We start from the raw sequence: 18,966 nt of genomic DNA, 5'->3' as shown, positions 1-18,966 counted from the left end.
CATTAGTTCTACTTAGAACTACTTGTTCCCAGATGCAGCAGATGTTCGTGAGACAGGGTTTACCGCACCCTTTGCTCAGTGGCCCATGGCCTGTCAATAAGAGCTGACTGATTTTGTTTTATCTGCAAGTAAATATTTACATGACTAGAACTGGCTTAAATAAAATTAACGGAACATGGTGTCTAATGCAATAGAGCAATAAATGCTATTGTCAGAAATTAACGTTTTCCATTGTATGATGCTGTCAGCATTTTGATGAGATACAGTCGGAGTATCTAATGAATAAGCAAAAAGAAAAGCACTATAAACAATTAGTTTATATAAATGGAAAAAAAACCACAATAGTTTTATAATTCATGTTTTATAAGCAGTTTTAACAGATTGAGTGTCAGCCACTCTGTTATTGTAGCCTTTTTTTTTTTTTTTTTACATTTGCAGATCTGTTTCAGCAACCTTACCTGTAATCAAGCTATAACACCTTTTGCTGTTGTAATTTTGATATTATGCACTTTGGAGATCAGAGATACCCCACCAGTGTGAATATCAGTTTTGTATGAATGACTATTGCAAATGTACTATATTATATCACAGCACTATTTAAGGTAACATTGCACATAACAACCTTGAAAATATCATCAATAGTCAATGTTTCAATTGTGAATTTATCCCACTTTGAAGCATTGTTAGCAACATTCAAACACCTTCCTGCTCAATTATATTTTAAACATCAAATATACAATTAGTAGTTGGTAGATATAATTATGTTCTGAAAAATATAATTAAGAAAAACAAGCCTGACACAGGGGAAACATTAGAACTTTTGATTAACTAGAACCTAATTAGTAGATTAACTAGTAATTTGTACTGATTACTAGTTAAGTCTGATGACTCTCTACATTTTAATTTTTTAAATTGCGCTGTCCCCATTATATCCTGCTAAATTTATTATAGATACAGTACAGAGCTAAGCATGTTTACTTAGAAGTAAGCCCCTTTGCACTCATGAGACTTACTTATTAGTATGTGTGCTTAGGATTACAACTCTAGAATTCTTTTACATTTTGTTTCTTGTGAAGCCAATTTGCTTTTCTAATCTAGAGCTACCAAATGAGCTTCACTCCTATTAAAATGTTCAAAGAAACCTTAGCTTAGTGAACACATGTGCAGCCTGTAGATATAGGTCCTTTACACCTTCAAGCTTAGGTATTGATCTTGTGTGTGAAATCCTTCTCAGTGGTGGCTTTTCTGTTAACTCCCACCCCATGCTAGTGTGAAGGGAAAAAAGAAAAAAAGCTAGCACAGAGTGTTCAACAGTGCCATTATGTAGGGCAGCAAGAGACAGGGAGGCTCGCTAGCTAGCTAGCTTGCTTGCTTGCTTGTTTGTAAACCGCTTTGAGAACTTTTGTTGAAAAGCAGTATATAAATAATCATCGTATTTGTACTTGGCCAAAAGTGGTCCTGTGCCAGTTTTGGCTATATAATCCTCTGTGTAATCCTTTGGTGATGTAATCTATATGAAAAATATGTTATACAAAAGCATCTCCAGCAATATCTTGTGTCATATGAGCAAAGTTCAGTTAGTAGAATGACTTGATGAATGATAAAGCTGAACATTATTTTCCCTTAGAAAAATATGGCACTATTTTAGATCTTTGTGGAGGTAGTAGGCTTTGTGAACAATTTTGTACCGATAAATTAAACAGGTATGTGATAGTTATATTCATTATGTACATTTCTGTTTCAATAGCCCATTTTTGTACCTCTAAGTTGTTTACAGCTGCTGAAGCCTGAGGAGAAAGGTCCATAAGCACAAAAGTGCTCAGAAATATAAAATTCCTAGTAAAGTTAACCTGATTTTTTTAAACTCTCAATTTTGTGCCCAGAATATTAGAAGAAGGTGGGGGGGGAGGAGTGGAGTTACAGATGCATTTGTCAAGAATGCTTCCTGTTGTTCTGTACATTTCAAGAAAAGCAAGCATAAATCAGTGATGTACAATGTGATTGTGCATTTAATGAACTAAATTTGCTTTTCCAAGTAAACTACCAAATCAAGACTCAGCTTCACAACCTGAATCTTCATGAATGTAACGGATTTTGGACACAAGTATACAATTTCACGATCCCGATGCAAAGACAGAAATGAATTTGAAAAGAGAAATCAAGCAGATTGTTCAGTACATCATTGATATGTATAAAAGGCTAACAATTCACAGAGGAGGAGCTATAACATCAGATACAACATACTCTGTGGGCATGATCCAGCTAAGCTTAAGCATTTTAAAGTGCTGTTGATTTCAAATGAAAACAAGAATATGCTTGGATATCTTTCATTCAAATCAGTGGGCCTTAACCACTTTTAATGTTTGCTGGATTGTGCTTTATCTGCTTTCTCACCTCTATATTCTTCTTTTTCTTATCATTAAACAAGAAATAGTAGAGTCTAGCCAATACCATGGTAGAGTCTGTGCAAGATCTTAAATATACAATATTTTCAGAAATCTTGTGGAGATCATTATTTAAGGCTAGTTTACACAGCACTCTGGTGTGGGGGTTCTAAATCCTTGTAAGTCCAGCGTAGAATGGAAGTGAGTGTAACTCATGCACCCTACTGCACACAGAACATATTTTGTGATATGATGCCTTCATGCATACATCTGATCACAGGGACACTTTGGCCAAGTAATCCATCCACCCCCCAAAAGGACTTTCTAAAATCCACAAAGCTGGTTTGTTTGTTTTTTTAAAAAAAGAAAAAGTGGCTTATATACTGTGCAGTGCCTGCATTGAGACCACCCAGCTCTAAGCTGCATCCATGTGGTTTCTGAGTTTGAAAAGCCTCCATGATGATGAGGAATGGAGTCAGAGCTCAAAGAACACTGCTCCCGTTGGGAATAATTGGTGCAGTGTTGCTACAGCAGCGATGCAATTCTTAATTGGTGCAGAGGCCCCACCAAGCTCAGAAACAGCCTGGACGCTGCTTAGAATCAGACAGAACCAGCACAGACCAGTTCTTGGATTGGTGGGGTACTATGCAGTATGTTGGCCTGTATTTTATATAGGTTATATATAGGATATAAATATTTGTAGTAGTAGTAGTAGTAGTAGTGGTGGTTTCCAGTTATTTCAGGATAAATATAGAAAATCTATCAGCAAACTGAATTGATGCTAGGATATGTCTGGTGAAGTTATATCAGTCTCTCACCTTTGCCCAAGCCTCATGGAAATCTCTCCCTTTCACCGAAATCATTCTGTTTTCCTTATTTCAGGAAGGGATTGATCTACTCAATGAATATCTGATTTGTGCAGCATTCAGTGTTATGTAGAACCACAGACAGAATGCTTAGATCCACAAAATAGTTTTCAGAACTCTTCAGAAAACAATTCTGTGGTGAAAATAATTCTGTGGTATCTTTAAATTAGCCTGAGATATTTGGGCCATTTGTAGATTGTGACAAATACTCAATAATATAACTTCATGGATAACTTCATGGAGGAGAGGCTCTCAAAGGCAGGATGCCTCTAAATACCAGTTGCAGGGGAGCAATAGCAGGAGAGAGGGCATGCCCTTACCTCTTGCCTGTGGGCTTCTCAGAGGCATCTGGTGGACCACTGTGTGTGAAACAGGATGCTGGATTAGATGGGCCTTGGGCCTGATCCAGCAGGGCTGTTCTTATGTTCTAATATATCTCTAATCGAACAAATGGGAGCAATAAAATCTAAATTAAATAAATAAATAAAATATAACTACTTATTGGGATAATGATTCTCTGCCATTTCGAGTAGATCACATAATGCCAAACATTCAAGGAAAAGAAGGATGGAAATAGTCAGTTTCCAGGATATTTTTTAAAAAATAGAATATGGCTGGGATTTTAAAAAGTGTTTACCTACTAATATGTGAACATTGGCACAGTCTGTTTCTGGCCTTAGTAGATACATTAGGAAGCTGCTAAATGTACCTCATATATTCACCAATGGCAAAAAGCAACGGGCACCACCATATGTATATTACAAAAAAAATACACTGGCTGACATCTAGACTGACTGCTGTTATGCACAGTGAAAAAGTTTTGCATGTGCGATGGAGGAGGAATGGTTTTCAGCAATCTCCTCTTCCCTCTACATCCCACCCTACCTCCTGAAAATATGCTCCTAAAGATTATGAGATTCAAAGGGACATATTTTCAAGTGGTACAGAGGACTGCAGAAGGAAGGGGAGATTGGCAAAAATTACCTCTCTGCCATTGCACCCACAAAATCATTTTCAGCACATGCAACCCTTGGATGCCAGCCACTTTTTCTAACATGAAAAGCAATTTCAGAGGCTAACCTCAATTTCTCATGCACATAGGCTGGCCCATTCATTGGAAGTAGCCTATTTGCACATGCAAATGAATGTATATACAGACCTGAGTGGGAGAGCTTTAATGTGAGAGGGAAAGCTCCATGAATCCACTGGAACTTTTGTAAACATAAAACAATACCTGGGTTAAAGTATAGTGTGTAAGAAAAAGACAACAGGTGTCAAACGTCTCTGTTTCTTTTACTTGTAATGTTAGACTTAGGCACTATGCAGCCTGAAAGCCATTTTTCTGCACCCCATATAACTGGAGCAGCATTTAGACCCATATCGGTGGGGTAGAGGACATGGTTTTATCCTGTGTAAGCACTGTTTGACCTTCAAAAGAGCAGTACCAGCAAGGGATGAGCTGTGACATTCCTAGAACCAACATGATTCCTGCATCTGGATATTACAAGAGCAGCAAGGGAAAGAAGAAATTCTGAAGTGGTTCCCACATATATGCATTGGTTCTAAGTGATATTATAATGGTCAGCTCCTCTTTGGATTCTTCAACCACAAGGGTTACTAATTTATTTGCAAAGGAAAGGAAGATTTGGAAGCAGAGAAATGTCAAACTGAAAGATTAAAAAGTGGGGGAAAACTAATTTCCAAGTACATTTCACAGTTTATTCATAGAGAAAATTGGTTCCCTGTATCTGATTGCTGGACTGAAAAATATGGCTGACGCTTTCCCTATGAATGATTAATATAAAGGAACCAGTCTATAGTATAATGAACAAAGTATTGTGGGTGTTAGACTAGCTGACAGAAAACTGTATTTTTCAGGCAGTGCTTATTCTTCTTGTTGAATACTTGTGTGACACAATAAATATTTTACTGTCTTGTCTCTGCTGTGCATGAAGTCAGAATAATACTGTATGACATCCTCTTGAGAAACTGAGGATTCAAATACAGTGGAATGATTTTTTTATTGTTTTGCTTGGAGTGCAAAAAACTTTAAGAAAGCACCAGCGCAGACTGAAATTCAAAGGATAAACATTTACCAAGATGCTGAAGTAACTTGTGTTTATGGTTCAAATGTCTAATGTAAAAGGAAATTATTGAATGCCATAATCGTTGCCTGCCTCCCATTCACTTTTAGTTCAGTTTGGACAACAACGATCCATTGATAAAAACAATGACATCTCCCAGGTGTTCATAGGTCACTATATGGAAGTGTTTATTACAGTTTCATCCTCATTTCATATGGCCAAGTTCCAGAACTGGGGACATTCCATGCTCCTCACTGGGTAACACCAGCTTTAGTCCTTTCCCCATTTTAGAGCTGCATGTGGCAACAGGGCCAGTCACTACACCTCTGTCTCTGTCAGATTCTCTTTGAGCCATTGCCGTCAGAAAGCTGAGTTTCTGTAGTTTGCTTATGACATATCATGTCATCTGACCAAACAAGCTCTTACAAGGACTTTTGAGGTCTTCTCCTTCTCTTCTCCTTGTACAAACAGAAAGCAAAATCTTCCATTTGTAACCTAAGCAGTTGTCTCTCCAGATTTTAATGCAACGAGTTCAGAGTCATCTATATATTTCCCATTAAACTGTTCGCTGTTGGAGTCATGATGATATAGATAAACTGGGACCTCTGTGATAGATGTTGCTGTGTAGGAGGTAGATCGCGTAGAGCAATGCTCTCGTCGTCTTTGACCCCACTGGGTTTTATACTGCATCCATTGTCTCTTCAAAGCTCCTTGGACCTGCAAGTGTAAGACATCTGATTTAAGTCTAGTGCAAGATTAAGGTTCTGGACTATTCTGGGCTAATTGCATTTCCAGAAGAGGTCTAGAATGGGGACCATTTTCTCTGAAAGTAAAACTGCAAGCGCTGATGTTGGAATCTTGATACATTTAATACATTGGGTGAGAGCCACATAACTGTGAGTGGAGTTTCATTTAGACAAGTCTTTCTTGCCTTCACTTTCCTGCTGCAACCCCTTGGCCTCTCCTCAAAAATATATTCCTAAGGGTTGCGGGACGAGGTCTGAATGGGATGTGGTGTTACTGACTGTAGCTGGAGGATAAATCGATGGAAATCAGACACTTTCCCATTGTGTGAGCAGGAGTGCATACCACTAATGCAAGGAACTCTCTGGATCCCATCCATTGTACCTGTGATATTCTGTAAACACACTGGCTGACATCCAATGTGCTTTGTTAGCAAGACTAACCAGTGCTGGCGTTGTTAATGCTGTGCAGGTGCAACAGGGGAGATGTAATTTTCAATTGCCCCTTCCCTCTGAAACCCACGGTGACTCCAAAAATATGTTATTGAGGGCCGTGCAACCTGCAGGGACATATTTTTGGGAGTCACAGTCAGCTAAATGAAATTCCACTCCTTAGTCTGGATATTGGATATTCTTTTTGCAGGATTCTTTTTGCAGAATTAAACAAGTATGTTTAACTTTTGATAAATAGGGATCTTGATGCTGAAAACTCATTTTTGTGATATAATCATGCAGCTAGAGTATTTCAAAAAGCCATTTGTTTTAATCAGCTGCATCTACAGTAAAATGAGAACCAGTAAAATAAAACTAAATTAGTAATTTGTTCCAAGCAATATTGACTCAGAGCAAAGTCAGCACATTCTCTAAATAAATCGTACTATAAAATGTGGGTGCTAACTTCTTATACACAGAAAATGTTAATTTAGGTAAATTAAACTACTATAGTACGGGGGTGGGGAAATAACACTTTGGATTGCTGGCTATTAAAAAAGGCCACAGTGCAAAAATGCATATGCTCAAATATTTCTTTGGGACACTGAGGCAATTAAAAATGAAGTCAAATGAAATAATTTTGCTTTGCAAATTAACATGAATGGAAGTGCAATGCATTGAATTTTAAAGCTGTTTATAGGACATCACTGAAACATATCCAGCTGCTGTGTTCACTGTTCTTTTGGAGATAGTTTGTGGATACAACAGCATTAATGTGTTTACTTAGTCTTCGTTGCTTGTGTAATAAATAATTATAGTTTCTGATCATATATTTTGATTCCAAAAGTTGCTTATTAAAATGTGAACTGAAATAAGAATGATAAGAGTATTGATGCGGACACAGTCTGGGGAATATGAAATGACCTGAAATTTCTTGTCCTTAAAGTGGTTCATTTAAAATATATTACGGAGTCATGGCTCTCTTAAAACTATGGGGATCACATTTTGTTTGTTTATTTAATTTTAAAATTCATGAACCATCTCTCTATTCAGAAATCTTGCAACTATTACTGTTAAGCCCAAGCATAAATGTGTGCTATTTTATTTTCACATTGGGCTGGTTCAGAAGAAGCTCAGCCTGCTGTGCCGTTTACACACAAGGAAGCTGAACGGATCTGTCCCATGGTCACTGAAGGATGTACCAATGCATTTTCAGTGTCACTCATCTCCTTCCAACACTCTTCACAGATACAGTGGCAATCATCTGAAGAGGCATATGCCATGACGATGATGGTGGGCATTTCCATGATTGTCAGTCGGGGGTGCTCCAGGCTGCCGATCAAGCAGTTAGCCACCACCGTTACCCACACATCAGAGCAGCTCCAGGCTGCTGATCACTCTGTAACCATCACTGCTGATCACGCTGTAACTGTGAAGAGCGTGGTGAGGGGGAGCGAGTGCGAGGGGGCAGAACTTCTGGACCCCCTTTTGATGCTGTAATCGTGCACAGCATCATCTATATATTTAATTCTCTTAAACGTACCTGTCACTAATCCCATGCGTGGCAGATCTTGTGAGAGTTCACGAGCAGCTGTTGGGTAGGATAGTGACGGGGACAGGGAGAAAATAGCGATGCTGGCTGGTGGCGGGCTGGCGGAAGCAGGAGGTGGTAGTGGACCAGACCGGCTGCCGGGAGGAGGTGGCGGCAGGCCGGCCTGGCCACTGGGAGCAGGAGACAGCCGCTCCTGGGAGTTGGCGGGTGGATGCGAGGAGGTGGGCGGGGGTGAGAAGCAGGCGGTTGTGAGAAGCGGGCTGGCCGGCTGGCCAGAAAGCTGAGTGGGCCTGGGGGGTGGGAGTGAGAAAAAGGTAGTGGCGGTGGGTGGGCTGGCCAGAGGAGCAGATGCTCTGTGCCCGGCTCAGCTAGTATTTTAATAATGTCTAAATAAGGTCTGAGTGTCTCACTGTTTGAAAAGTACTACCCACTTATTTTCACAATATCATCATGCTGTGGGTGTGTTTTTTGTGAAATAGGGGTCATATTTATTTATTCATTCATGACATTTTAATCCCAACATACCTGTAAGGACCTCAGGGCAGTGCACAAAGGTCTCTCTCCCACTCTTGGACCCTTTTATCCCCACGACAACCTTGTCACACAGGTTAGATTGAGAATGTGGATCAGGCCAAGTTTATGCCATTAATATTGTGGCTAGAGTGGAGATCTGAACCCAGTCTTCCTGGTCCTAATCTAACACAGGCCTAGAGTATACATGCAGCAATATGAGTTGGTACAAGGCCGAGGTGGCAGAATAGAATGCACCACTTCATCAGTTCTGAGCCACCCGCGCTGCTAAGGAAGCGCTGGTGGTCTTGTGCAAGAGTGCATATACTCATGGTAGCACACTCACACTCCAGGAGTGCTACTTACATTGGAAATAATTAAGTCGTATTCATGAAGTGCATAATTAAGTATTTAATAATTAAGTATTGATTTGCCCTCATGTGCAAGATTGCAGGTGCTTCCTTAGGAGCCTGCAACAGGACAGGCAGCTCAGATCCGCCCACATTATATTGCAGAACATGTCTGCCAGTGCTTATTAAACTGAAGCAAACTTGCTCTCTTCTGTTCTTTCCCGAAATCTCATTTATTCTCTCCTGTCACCGCCTTTATAAGCCACAACTTTGTTAAATCGTATTGGCAGGTTGCATAGACACCATTAATATGTCAAAATAAAGTGTACCTGTAAAGGGTATGAAGGCACGATTTGGTATTATAAATGTCCTTGGCATGTTTTAGAAAGAGTTTAGTTTCATTGTATTGTGCTCAGTCCTCTCAAAAGAACTTCACAAAGGGTAAAAGGCTAACTATTATATATTCCCTTTTAGAGACAGTGTAAACAATAACTTTAAAGCTCGAACAAAAATGATGCTTTCTTATTGATTCAGGCATCAGCCATTTGGGCCACTCTTTACTAAATTCTTGACAAAGACAAAGCTTTTATGGTTCAGGTGGACCTTGCTACACGCAGTTCTACTATTCGTGATTTTGTGTATCTGCAGTCCACAAATAGCCACCCGACCTCGACATACGTGGGCATCTAAAGGGTTTATACCCACATACCTGCTGTTGCTAGGTGGCTGGAAATGACCTCCGAGGTCATTTCTGGCCACCATTTTGTATGAAGGAGCCATTTTGTGGCTCATCTGTTGAAAAACAGAGAGATTCCCCCCCACAATTTTTCCTGGAAAATAGCCAGACTAACAGATTTGGAGGGCACTACTGGACAGATAGACACCTGCGGAGCATGGGATGGCACTTTCTTTCAAGTAATCTTGCCTTAATTTTTCACTGTTTTTGGACTCCCCCCACCACGTTTGCAGAAACCTAGCCTCTCAATTCCCACAGATGCAATGACTTGCTGTTTGCGATTTCGTTACTCGCAGTTGTAGGTGAGGAACAGAACCCACGCGAATAACGAGGTATGCCTGTACTGAAAGCTGAATAACTCAGGCTGTGTGAGTTGCTTGAGTTCTAGATGTGGAACATTAGATTGTTTTTGAAATCATTTATTTTGGATAAATGTCATATTTTGCAGCCTTAATGCAAAATTGTCCAGTAATAAGCAATAAATCACTGAGCAACTGAGCTTCTACTGCATTACAGTTAATCCCTTTCCTGTGCCATGGTATAGTTTCCCCCCAAGGAATATAACTTTGATCTCTTTTTCTTTCACTGGAAGAAGTGGAATGCTGGAAATCAGATTGTGGCTTATGCTAAAATTGCACTGGATGTAAGGTGTGGCTGGCTGGAATCCCTGGAGAAATTTGGTGGTGGAAACCACATGAAAGAACAAACAGAGAAGCTTTAACTATATGTCATTCCATGATCTTTCACTGAAAGGGAACATAATTTTATATTTTGTTCTATCTTCCCTTGTTGGCTTTCCAAAGACAGCCCTCTACATTTCGAACTGGGCTCGACATCGAGCTAGCCCAGTTCAGGTGGCTCAAAGAACTGGTTCATGGGCTGGCTTGGGAGGTATATTTCTAAGGGGAATCCGGCAAGGCTTCCTCTTTACAAGTAAAGGGAATTCCCTGCATTAAATGGGTGGGGCGAGGGAAAGTAGTATTTGCCTTAATAATTAAGGCAGCAGGGGTGGCGGAGGAGGCCGTGGCAGTGGTGGAGACATCGGAGGCTCCTCCAACACCCCTCCCTTGCCGGCCCCCCACATGACAGTCCGGGCTGCCTGTGGCCCAATTTGGGCCTCTGTGCACTTGCAGAGGCCACTCTAATGGCCTCTGTGCATGAACAGAGGCCCAAACCAGGCTGCAACCAGCCCGGACTCTCATTGGGAGGCTGGCAGGTGTGGGGTGGGGTTGGAGGAGGCCCTGTCTCCACCTCCAATGTCTCTGCCACTGCCACTGTGGCCACTGCCATCCCCACTGCCTTAATTATTAAGGTAAATACTACTTTCCCTCCTCCCCTGTATTAAGTGTAAGGGATTCCCTTTACTTGTGAAAGGAATCCTTGCTGGATTCCCCTTAGAACTATACCCCCCAAGCCAGTCTGTGAGCTGGTTCTTTGAGCCAGGTGGCAGTCCAGTTCGAACTCGGGCCACCTGAACTGGGCCAGCTTGATGTCAAGCCCGGCTCGAAGCGAGATAGCTTGCACATCCCTAGTGTGCATTCATTTCATTCTGAATGGCATGTTGAACCAAATTGGAAATGTTGTGTGGTAAGGAGTTTACCTTGTAGCAAGCCAGACTAGTGAGCCTTTTTCCTTTTTAGAAACAATCTCTAAAATACAAAAGGAGTCTCAGACCTCTTCCCAGTGGCTGTTCTCCATAGAAACCTGGCAGCTGTCATTAGCTGTGGTGGCGATGTCCCCCCATCCCCCCCCAAACCAACCTCTGGGGTTGTGGGGTTGGCAGGGAAGGATGCTGCCAGGAGGAGTTCTGAAATCATGCTACTGCACTTTAAAAAGAGAAAAATCTAGGCTCTGGCCTGTTAAAAGTCAATTCCTTTCCTCATTACAGAAATTGAATAGGTGTGTGTGTGAGAAGAAAGGTTTGTGATGAGCCAAACATGCTCACATATGAATGTTGCATGAAACCCCAAAACAAATGGAGACATACATAATTTTTAACACACCGTTTTCTCTTGTTTCTAGGGCTGACGTAAGGAAAAGAGGACAGCTGTCCTGCACCTTTAAGAGATGCACAAAAGAGGGAATTTCAGCAGGTGCAGCTTTTCTTCCCTCTGCATGACAAGCGGCGCCTGCTGAAATTCCCTCTTTTCTGCATCTCTTAAAGGTACAGGACACCTGTCCTCTTTTCTATATGGCAGCCATACCTGTGCCATTTTCCTGCCAAATCCCATCCCTCAAAGCTGTTATTTGCCCCTGAACCAGCTATTTGCTTTGGGGTGTGTGTGTGTGTCTTTTCAGTGGGAAAATTGTACAGGGTAAAGTAACTTGGGAAGTACTTGGAAGTATGTTGGGTCAAACTTTTCTCAGGCACAGGTTCCAGCAAAATGAGTAAGACCTGTACCACTGGAGCCAACATAGAAATGGTTTCCAAATCCCACACAATGAGTTCTTAGTAAAACTGGGATGTGAATTCTGTGGTTCCTGGATCCTGGCCTTCTTCTCAGGCTATTCAGCATCAACATCTTAACAGATGGCTGTTCCAGTAAAAGAGAGCAGAAATCATTATGAAACTATAGTGCAGTGATAAGTTCAATGCAGTATAAAAATATTACTAGGCTGCCACAATTGTAATGTTTTTATACTGGAAAGGAAAACAAATGTACACTAAATACTGCTTTAGTTGACCAAATCATTGAAGAAAACTACTTTAGTTACTCAATAACTACTTTACTGAATATGGGCAGAAAAAGCATTATGGACTTAATACAGGATAAATCAATTAAAAAACAATAATACCCTCTCAGTTATTCATATTTCCAAGTGAACCACAAGATAGTATATTTTACACTCTGTTTTTTCCTAGGTATGGAAGGTTTTGGACAGCCTTTATGGGGCTAGTTTCACTTTGGATGAGAGAAACATGGTCTCTTTACAGAAAAGGTGCAGAAGAAGGCAACCAAGATGATCGGGGGCCTAGAGGACCTTCCTTACAAGGCAAGGCTACAGCACAAAGACGACTGGAAAAGATGACTGAGGGGAGACATAAGAGATGTTTATAAAATCATGATGTAGAGAAAGTAGATATAATTTTTTCTCCCTCTTGCATAACACTAGAACCAGGGGTCATCCTGTGAAACTGATTGGCAATAAATTTAGTACCACCAAAAGGAATACTTCTTCATGCAATTAACCTATGGAATTCTCTGCCACAAGATGTGGTGACAGCCAATAGCCTGGATGGCTTTAAGAGGGGTTTAGATAAATTTATGAACAGGTCTATTAATGGCTACTAGCTTGAGGGCTATAGGCCTCCTCCAGCCTATGAGGCAAGATGCATCTAAATATCAGTAACAGCAGAAGAGAGGGCATGCCCTCAGATCTTGCCTGTGGGCTTCCCAGGTGGGCCACTGTGTGAAACAAGATGCTGGACTAGATGAGCCTTGGGCGTGATCCAGCCAAGCTGTTCTTATGTTCTTAATATGCACTTTTTAAATACTAAAGATAAAATATGGATGTTCATGAGCAAGCCACAGGAATACCAGATCCATATTGATCCACATCCCCCAGATCAGATCTCTCTCTCTTTCTCTACATTTCCCTCTGGAAGGTTCTTAAACACACAAACCAAGAAGAAATATTTCCTTGTGAAGACCAAACCAACAAAATAACCTTTTCCCCCCTTCCACAACCAGGATCAAGACTTCTCTTTTTAGCAAGTGTCTCTAGGCCACGGCTGGGCAAATGTGGCCTTCTAGTTTAATTTATTTCAATTTATTGTGTATGGGGATCTTGGGAGTTGTAGTTCAACAACATCTAGAAGGCCAAGTTCTCTCAGTCCTGCTCTAGGGACTCTAAACTATTATTTAAATTGACCCAAGTTTTAAAAGCTGGAAATCTCTTCTTTACTATGGCACTCACTGGGTGGCTATAGCCAAGTCTTTGTTTTAGACTCTACCCAATTGCCGTACAAGCTTGTGAGAACCTTACAAGTTTGTGAGGATGAATGATATAAAAATTTTAAGCACTCTGTACACTGAAAATGTCACATAAATCATCAATAGCAATATAATATTCAAGATTTAAGAAAAAAGTCAAACATTTACTAGCATTGTAGCCAAATATCAGTGCTCGAATACTTGCTGGAATACTTGCATTTAAGATAATGAACATGCAAATCCTAAGCATGTTTATTGACAAGTAGTTCTATAAAAATTCAACTGAGTTCCCTATTGAATGGGAAATAAGTTCAGTGTTTTAGCCACAGTCCACTAAAGAAACAGACTTAAATGAATGTTGGTTTGTTCATATATTACAGCTTGCAGACTACCTCCCCCCCCCCTTTTAAGGGCCATATTCTTAATAAGCAGATTAAACTAGTGACCTGACTGGCACTTAAGCAGTGAAGGAAACAAAGATTCAAAATCCAAATATATTAAGCTATAAGTCCCTGGACACATTTCAGCCAGCATGGTGTAGTGGTTAGAGTGCTGGACTAGGACCGGGGAGACCTGAGTTCAAATCCCCATTCAGCCATGATATTAGCTGGGTGACTCTGGGCCAGTCACTTCTCTCTCAGCCTAAACTACTTCACAGGGCTGTTGTGAGGAGAAACTCAAGTATGTAGCAGTACACCGCTCTGGGCTCCTTGGAGGAAGAGAGGGATATAAATGTAATAATAATAATAGTTTCTACTTTTATTTTATTTTTTAAAAGTCTGTGGAAGATAACGGATTCGTGCATGGGGGTTACTTGAAAAGTAAAGGTAAAGGCAAAGTGTGCCATCAAGTCGATTCTGACTCCTGGTGCCCACAGAGCCCTGTGGGTTTTTTTGGTAGAATACAGGAGGGGTTTACCATTGCCTCCTCCTGCGCAGTATGAGATGATGCCTTTCAGAATCTTCCTATATCGCTCCTGCCCGATATAGGTGTTTCCCATAGACTGGGAAACCTACCAGCGGGGATTTGAACTGGCAACCTTCTGCTTGTTAGTCAAGCATTTCCCCGCTGCGCCAGGCCTTTGGCTTTCTGTGCAAGGGGATTTAATGAACAGCTCAACTCCTGTCTCCCAGCCTGTATCCTAATTAATGGAGTGGTCAGGCTTTAGAATGAGAGAATGAAGGTTTTTTTGGTTTGGTTTTTTTTTTTTGCTGCTATGGATTTGCCATTGACAACTTCATTACAGTGCTTGAAACATGTCAATGAGCACATTTATTTTTAGGATTTTACTGTCTTCTTAGCTTTTATGATATTAAAGCATCTCATATAAAATAAAATATAAAATGTATCCCTCCTGTCCAGGAAATGATTTGCTGGGATGCTGTAGCCATGTAACTGGGTAGTTAATGGTCCAAAATGTACAACAGCATGTAAAATGGATGAGGATTCTTCCTGTCACTTAAGTACTATTCTGTAGATGAATGCAATGGCAGCCATTGGCACTGGTGTATTAGTTCTGTCTCAAATGCAGTTATGCTGTACACAGATAACACAGTAGCTGACATCCAAAGTAATGCTGAGTACATGGAATTTCATTTTGTGTGCATAATGGGAGAGAGGGGCAATTTATGCTGAGCCCTCCCTTCCCTGTGCTGCCCTCTAGACATCTCAAAATTATAACTCTGGTGGTTGTGGGACCCTCAGGGACATATTTTGGGGTGGAACAGAGGGCTGCATAAAGTCAGGAGGATTGGCAAATATTGCTCCTCCATGTTGCACATGCACAAGGTTATTCAGAGCTCGTAACGTTAGTCTGGATGTTAGCCAGCATCAGTTGTGGCAAGGGAATGAAGCTGTAGGCAGGCCCAGTCTACAGGTCCCAAGAGGCCTTTCATAAATGCAGTGTGACCTGGAAGATCCATGACCAAGACTGCCCTTCTAAAGATAAAATTTTTAAACATGTACATTTTAAAACATTTAAACATTGAAGCAGGTGGTGGTGGTGGTAGTGGTGGAGGAGGAATTTGGAAGGCTATGTGTGTGTTAATGTTTTGCCCCATGGAACAAGACAGTAGCTGGGGAGAAAGAGAGAGATTTCAACTTTCTGTAGGTTGTCAACTTTATCATTAGCCAGCTGCTGAGCCCATCTGCAGCTCCTCCGGCCCCTCCCTCTGGCAGGCACCTTGACTATATCATCAATCGCCATTACATATCCACTCCTTCCTTCACAGGTTCTTGCAGTCAAATACTCTAGCAGGATCACAAAGTCTTTCCACGCTGTTCTTAAATTGCCTTTCAAGAACTGCTTCTAATAGATACTAAAGAGTTGCTTGAAAAATCCTCAGAAGACATTTCATCATTATAGGAGAGTAGGAATGTAAATACTAGTAGGCATATAAAATATTGATCCAAAAGAATTAGTGTGTGAGAGAACATTCACTCAAGGGTTTATTTTCCAGTGATTTCTTCAGAGCTGCTAAGTTGTGATAAAGTTCAGCAACTGGTTATAAAATGTGTGAATGAAATGACATTCTGTATGCACATTATAAACAGCTTCTCAGATATTTAGCGCGAGGAGTTTGCATGTCCTGGTTTCATTGTACAAGCCAGTAAAACTGAAGGTCAGGGCTGAGATATACACACACATACACATTTTCTATTTTAATGTTTCATGAAATTAGGGTATTATGGTTTATAGCTGGGATCCAAACAATCATGTATCTTGTTCTACATGCAAAAGCGGGTGCTGGGCTTCCTCCTGCCATATGCCACATACCAAGTGATTTTTGAAATTGAGGGCGTTTTCAAAATTAGTCTGCAGTACAGCATGCAGGTATGTTGTTTAAAGAAAAAGTCAAATCTCACTGAGTGCGGCCAAGTCCTTATGTGTACCTGAAGTAGCTCTTTGGTTTCCAGCCTATATTGCAATTTCTAATTATGAATGTTAAAATTGTGTAAAACCATTTTTGACCTTGTTGTAACTGCTTTGGGAACCTTTTGGCTAAGTGGAGTCAGAAGTTAATAGTGGAGTACATGCTTTGTATGAAGAAGGTACCAGATTCAATCCCTGGCATCTCCAGTTTAGAGCATCAGGTAGGAAATGGAGGGGAAATGACCTTGAAGAGTCATTGCCAGTCAGAGTAAATAGTATTGGTCATGGTGGAACTGTGATCAGACTGCATAAGGCAGCTTCATGTGTTTGTAAGGGGGATAGAAACAGAAGAACAATGCCTAATTTAGGAAAGAAGTTGTATATGCAAACCTGCTACCTTAGCAAGAGGCTGCAGCATGTAAGATCTCTGCATGTAAGCTACCCATCCACTTCTATGTGTGATCTAGGAATCAACTATGAGGGACTAGAAGAGAATGCCACACAGTTGCCTTATCCACACATTTGCTCTTCTGATATTAAGAGTGAACAGAGATATTAGTAACAGCCATAGGTTTTAGTTCATGACTTGTGAAATTAAGTTCAGTTGTTTTATATGCTTACCTCTCCATTGAAGAAACAGAAAATAGTTGCCACAAGTAAACCCTGAGGGGAAAAAAAAAGGATTTAGTGTGTGCCCGTGGAAGGGTTTTTGTTTTTTTTAAATGATTTGCCCATTTTAATTTTTTGCCCATTAAAAAAATCCTTTGCCCAATGAAATGATACAAAGATAATATCTGCTTTATTTCAGTTTTTGTATAGTGATATTCCAACAGCCGAACCATCCTGTCATACAATTACAATTTCTCAGTGTTCAAAGACAAGACAGCAGTTATAACTTCAGGATATCTCTTTAACTTTTTCATGTAAAAAACAAGATTGTTTGAAAGAAAACGGCATATCCTGGACTAAGAGAAGGGAGGAAGTAAGGATGTTTGTGGAAATGTACCAGCTTGGCACCATTTTAAAAGGGAAATTAATGGTGCATTGACCTGGAAGTTGCTATACTTTTGCAGAACAGAAAAGAGAAGAGCAGCATAAACATCAAAATCTTGTGCCAGCTAAAAGACTAACAGATTTATTGAGGTGCAAGCTTTCATGAATTAATGTTAAACCTGACATCATCAGATGCTTCAAATATTATCCTCAGGAAGCTGATAAAAAAGTACATGGTTACATGTACTGCCAGAAAGTTAAACCAGTGGGGGTCAAAAAGGCCAAGAAATCCAATGGAATCCAATTTCACTTTGCGGAATTGTCAGATTATGGACAGATCTTCTTTCCCCAAACGGTTATGCAGTAACCTATAAAATGTTACATATGACATTTCTATGCAGAGCCCTAATGATAAGAACAGCGATCCATTCATCATAGCAGTCACTGTGATAGAGTATCTGTCTAGCTGACATCCAGACTAATACTGTGTGTGCCTACAAACATTTTGCACACACAACAAGGGGGGGACACCCCTTTCCCCATTCTCTGTATCCACTGTGCCTCCCCATATAGGAAAATATAAGCTGCCTTATACTGAGTCAGATGACTGGTCCATTTAGATCAGTATTGTCTAGTATAGGGCTGCAGAGCTTCAGCCCTCCAGCTGACATTGTTGCACTACAATTCCCATAATTCCTAGCCACAGTAGCCAATAGTCGGGCATGATGGGAGTTGAAGTCCAACAACAGTGGAGAGCCAAAGTTGTGTAGTCCTTGTCTAGTCCGTTGGTTGCAGGATCCTCAGGGACATATTTGCAGGTGGCACACAGGGCTGCAAAGAGAAGTGTGGGTGGGTGGGTCACAGGCAATCGCCCATTCCCTCATTGCACATACAAAACATTTTCTGGCATGCATAATGTTGCCACTCAGTTTCTATTTTTCTTTTTGTTTTGTTTTGTTGCTAATTTAACACTGAAGAACACAAGGTGATTCCTGTTGGATCAGACCAAAGGCTCATCAGTCCAGCATTCTGTTTCTGACAGTGGCCGCTGGAAAATACACACTCAGGCCATGGAAGCCACCTGGCTGTCCCCGCTGTTGCTCTTCCCAGCACCTGGTATTCAAAGGTCTCTGAACACAGAGCTTCCACATAGCAATCATGGCTAATAGCCAGGGATAGACCTCACCTCCACGAATCTGTTTTAAAGTTTGTAGTCATGGCCACATCCTTTGACTGTGGATATCATAAATTCTGTGTGAAGTACTTCTCCTTGTCTGCCCTGGACCTCTTTCTAGTCAATTGTATTGAATGTCTTCAAGATGTAGCATTAAGAGAAGGACAAAGAAGTCCCAAGGGCAAATGAAGGAGAACTGAATTTCCTGGCATATTCTAGTTGAGCAATCTGGTGTCTTTGAGGTCAGCAGCAGGGAGGTTGAAACATTATCCCACTGATTTCTGAATGTTGTCATGTTCATATTGTTAGAAATGAGAATTCTAAAGCATTGCTGT

General features: G+C 40.8%; 1 protein-coding gene and 1 long non-coding RNA gene across 7 annotated transcripts in view; one reads left to right on the top strand and one right to left on the bottom strand.

The window, feature by feature from the left end:
* Positions 1-302: 302 nt before the first annotated feature.
* Positions 303-18,966, bottom strand: part of CALCR (calcitonin receptor) — a 360,448-nt gene continuing 341,784 nt past the window's right edge. For 5 of the 6 annotated variants that reach the window (XM_053263181.1, XM_053263180.1, XM_053263179.1 and 2 more), the window contains 2 exons: positions 17,086-17,127; positions 303-6,051 (listed from right to left, as the gene is read on the bottom strand). In XM_053263181.1, the coding sequence (XP_053119156.1) occupies positions 5,830-6,051; positions 17,086-17,127 (264 nt within the window). In that variant the 3' untranslated portion in view covers positions 303-5,829. The remainder of the gene's footprint in view (positions 6,052-17,085; positions 17,128-18,966) is intronic. The other variant, XR_008310066.1, reaches the window with a different exon arrangement.
* Positions 9,212-12,843, top strand: LOC128330387 (uncharacterized). Its single transcript, XR_008310068.1, has 2 exons — positions 9,212-9,989; positions 12,521-12,843. It is a non-coding gene; the product is annotated as an uncharacterized LOC128330387 (long non-coding RNA).

This window comes from Hemicordylus capensis, chromosome 6 (assembly GCF_027244095.1).
Source record: "Hemicordylus capensis ecotype Gifberg chromosome 6, rHemCap1.1.pri, whole genome shotgun sequence".
Lineage (NCBI taxonomy): Eukaryota > Metazoa > Chordata > Lepidosauria > Squamata > Cordylidae > Hemicordylus > Hemicordylus capensis.
This window is presented reverse-complemented; position numbering and strand designations above follow the sequence as displayed.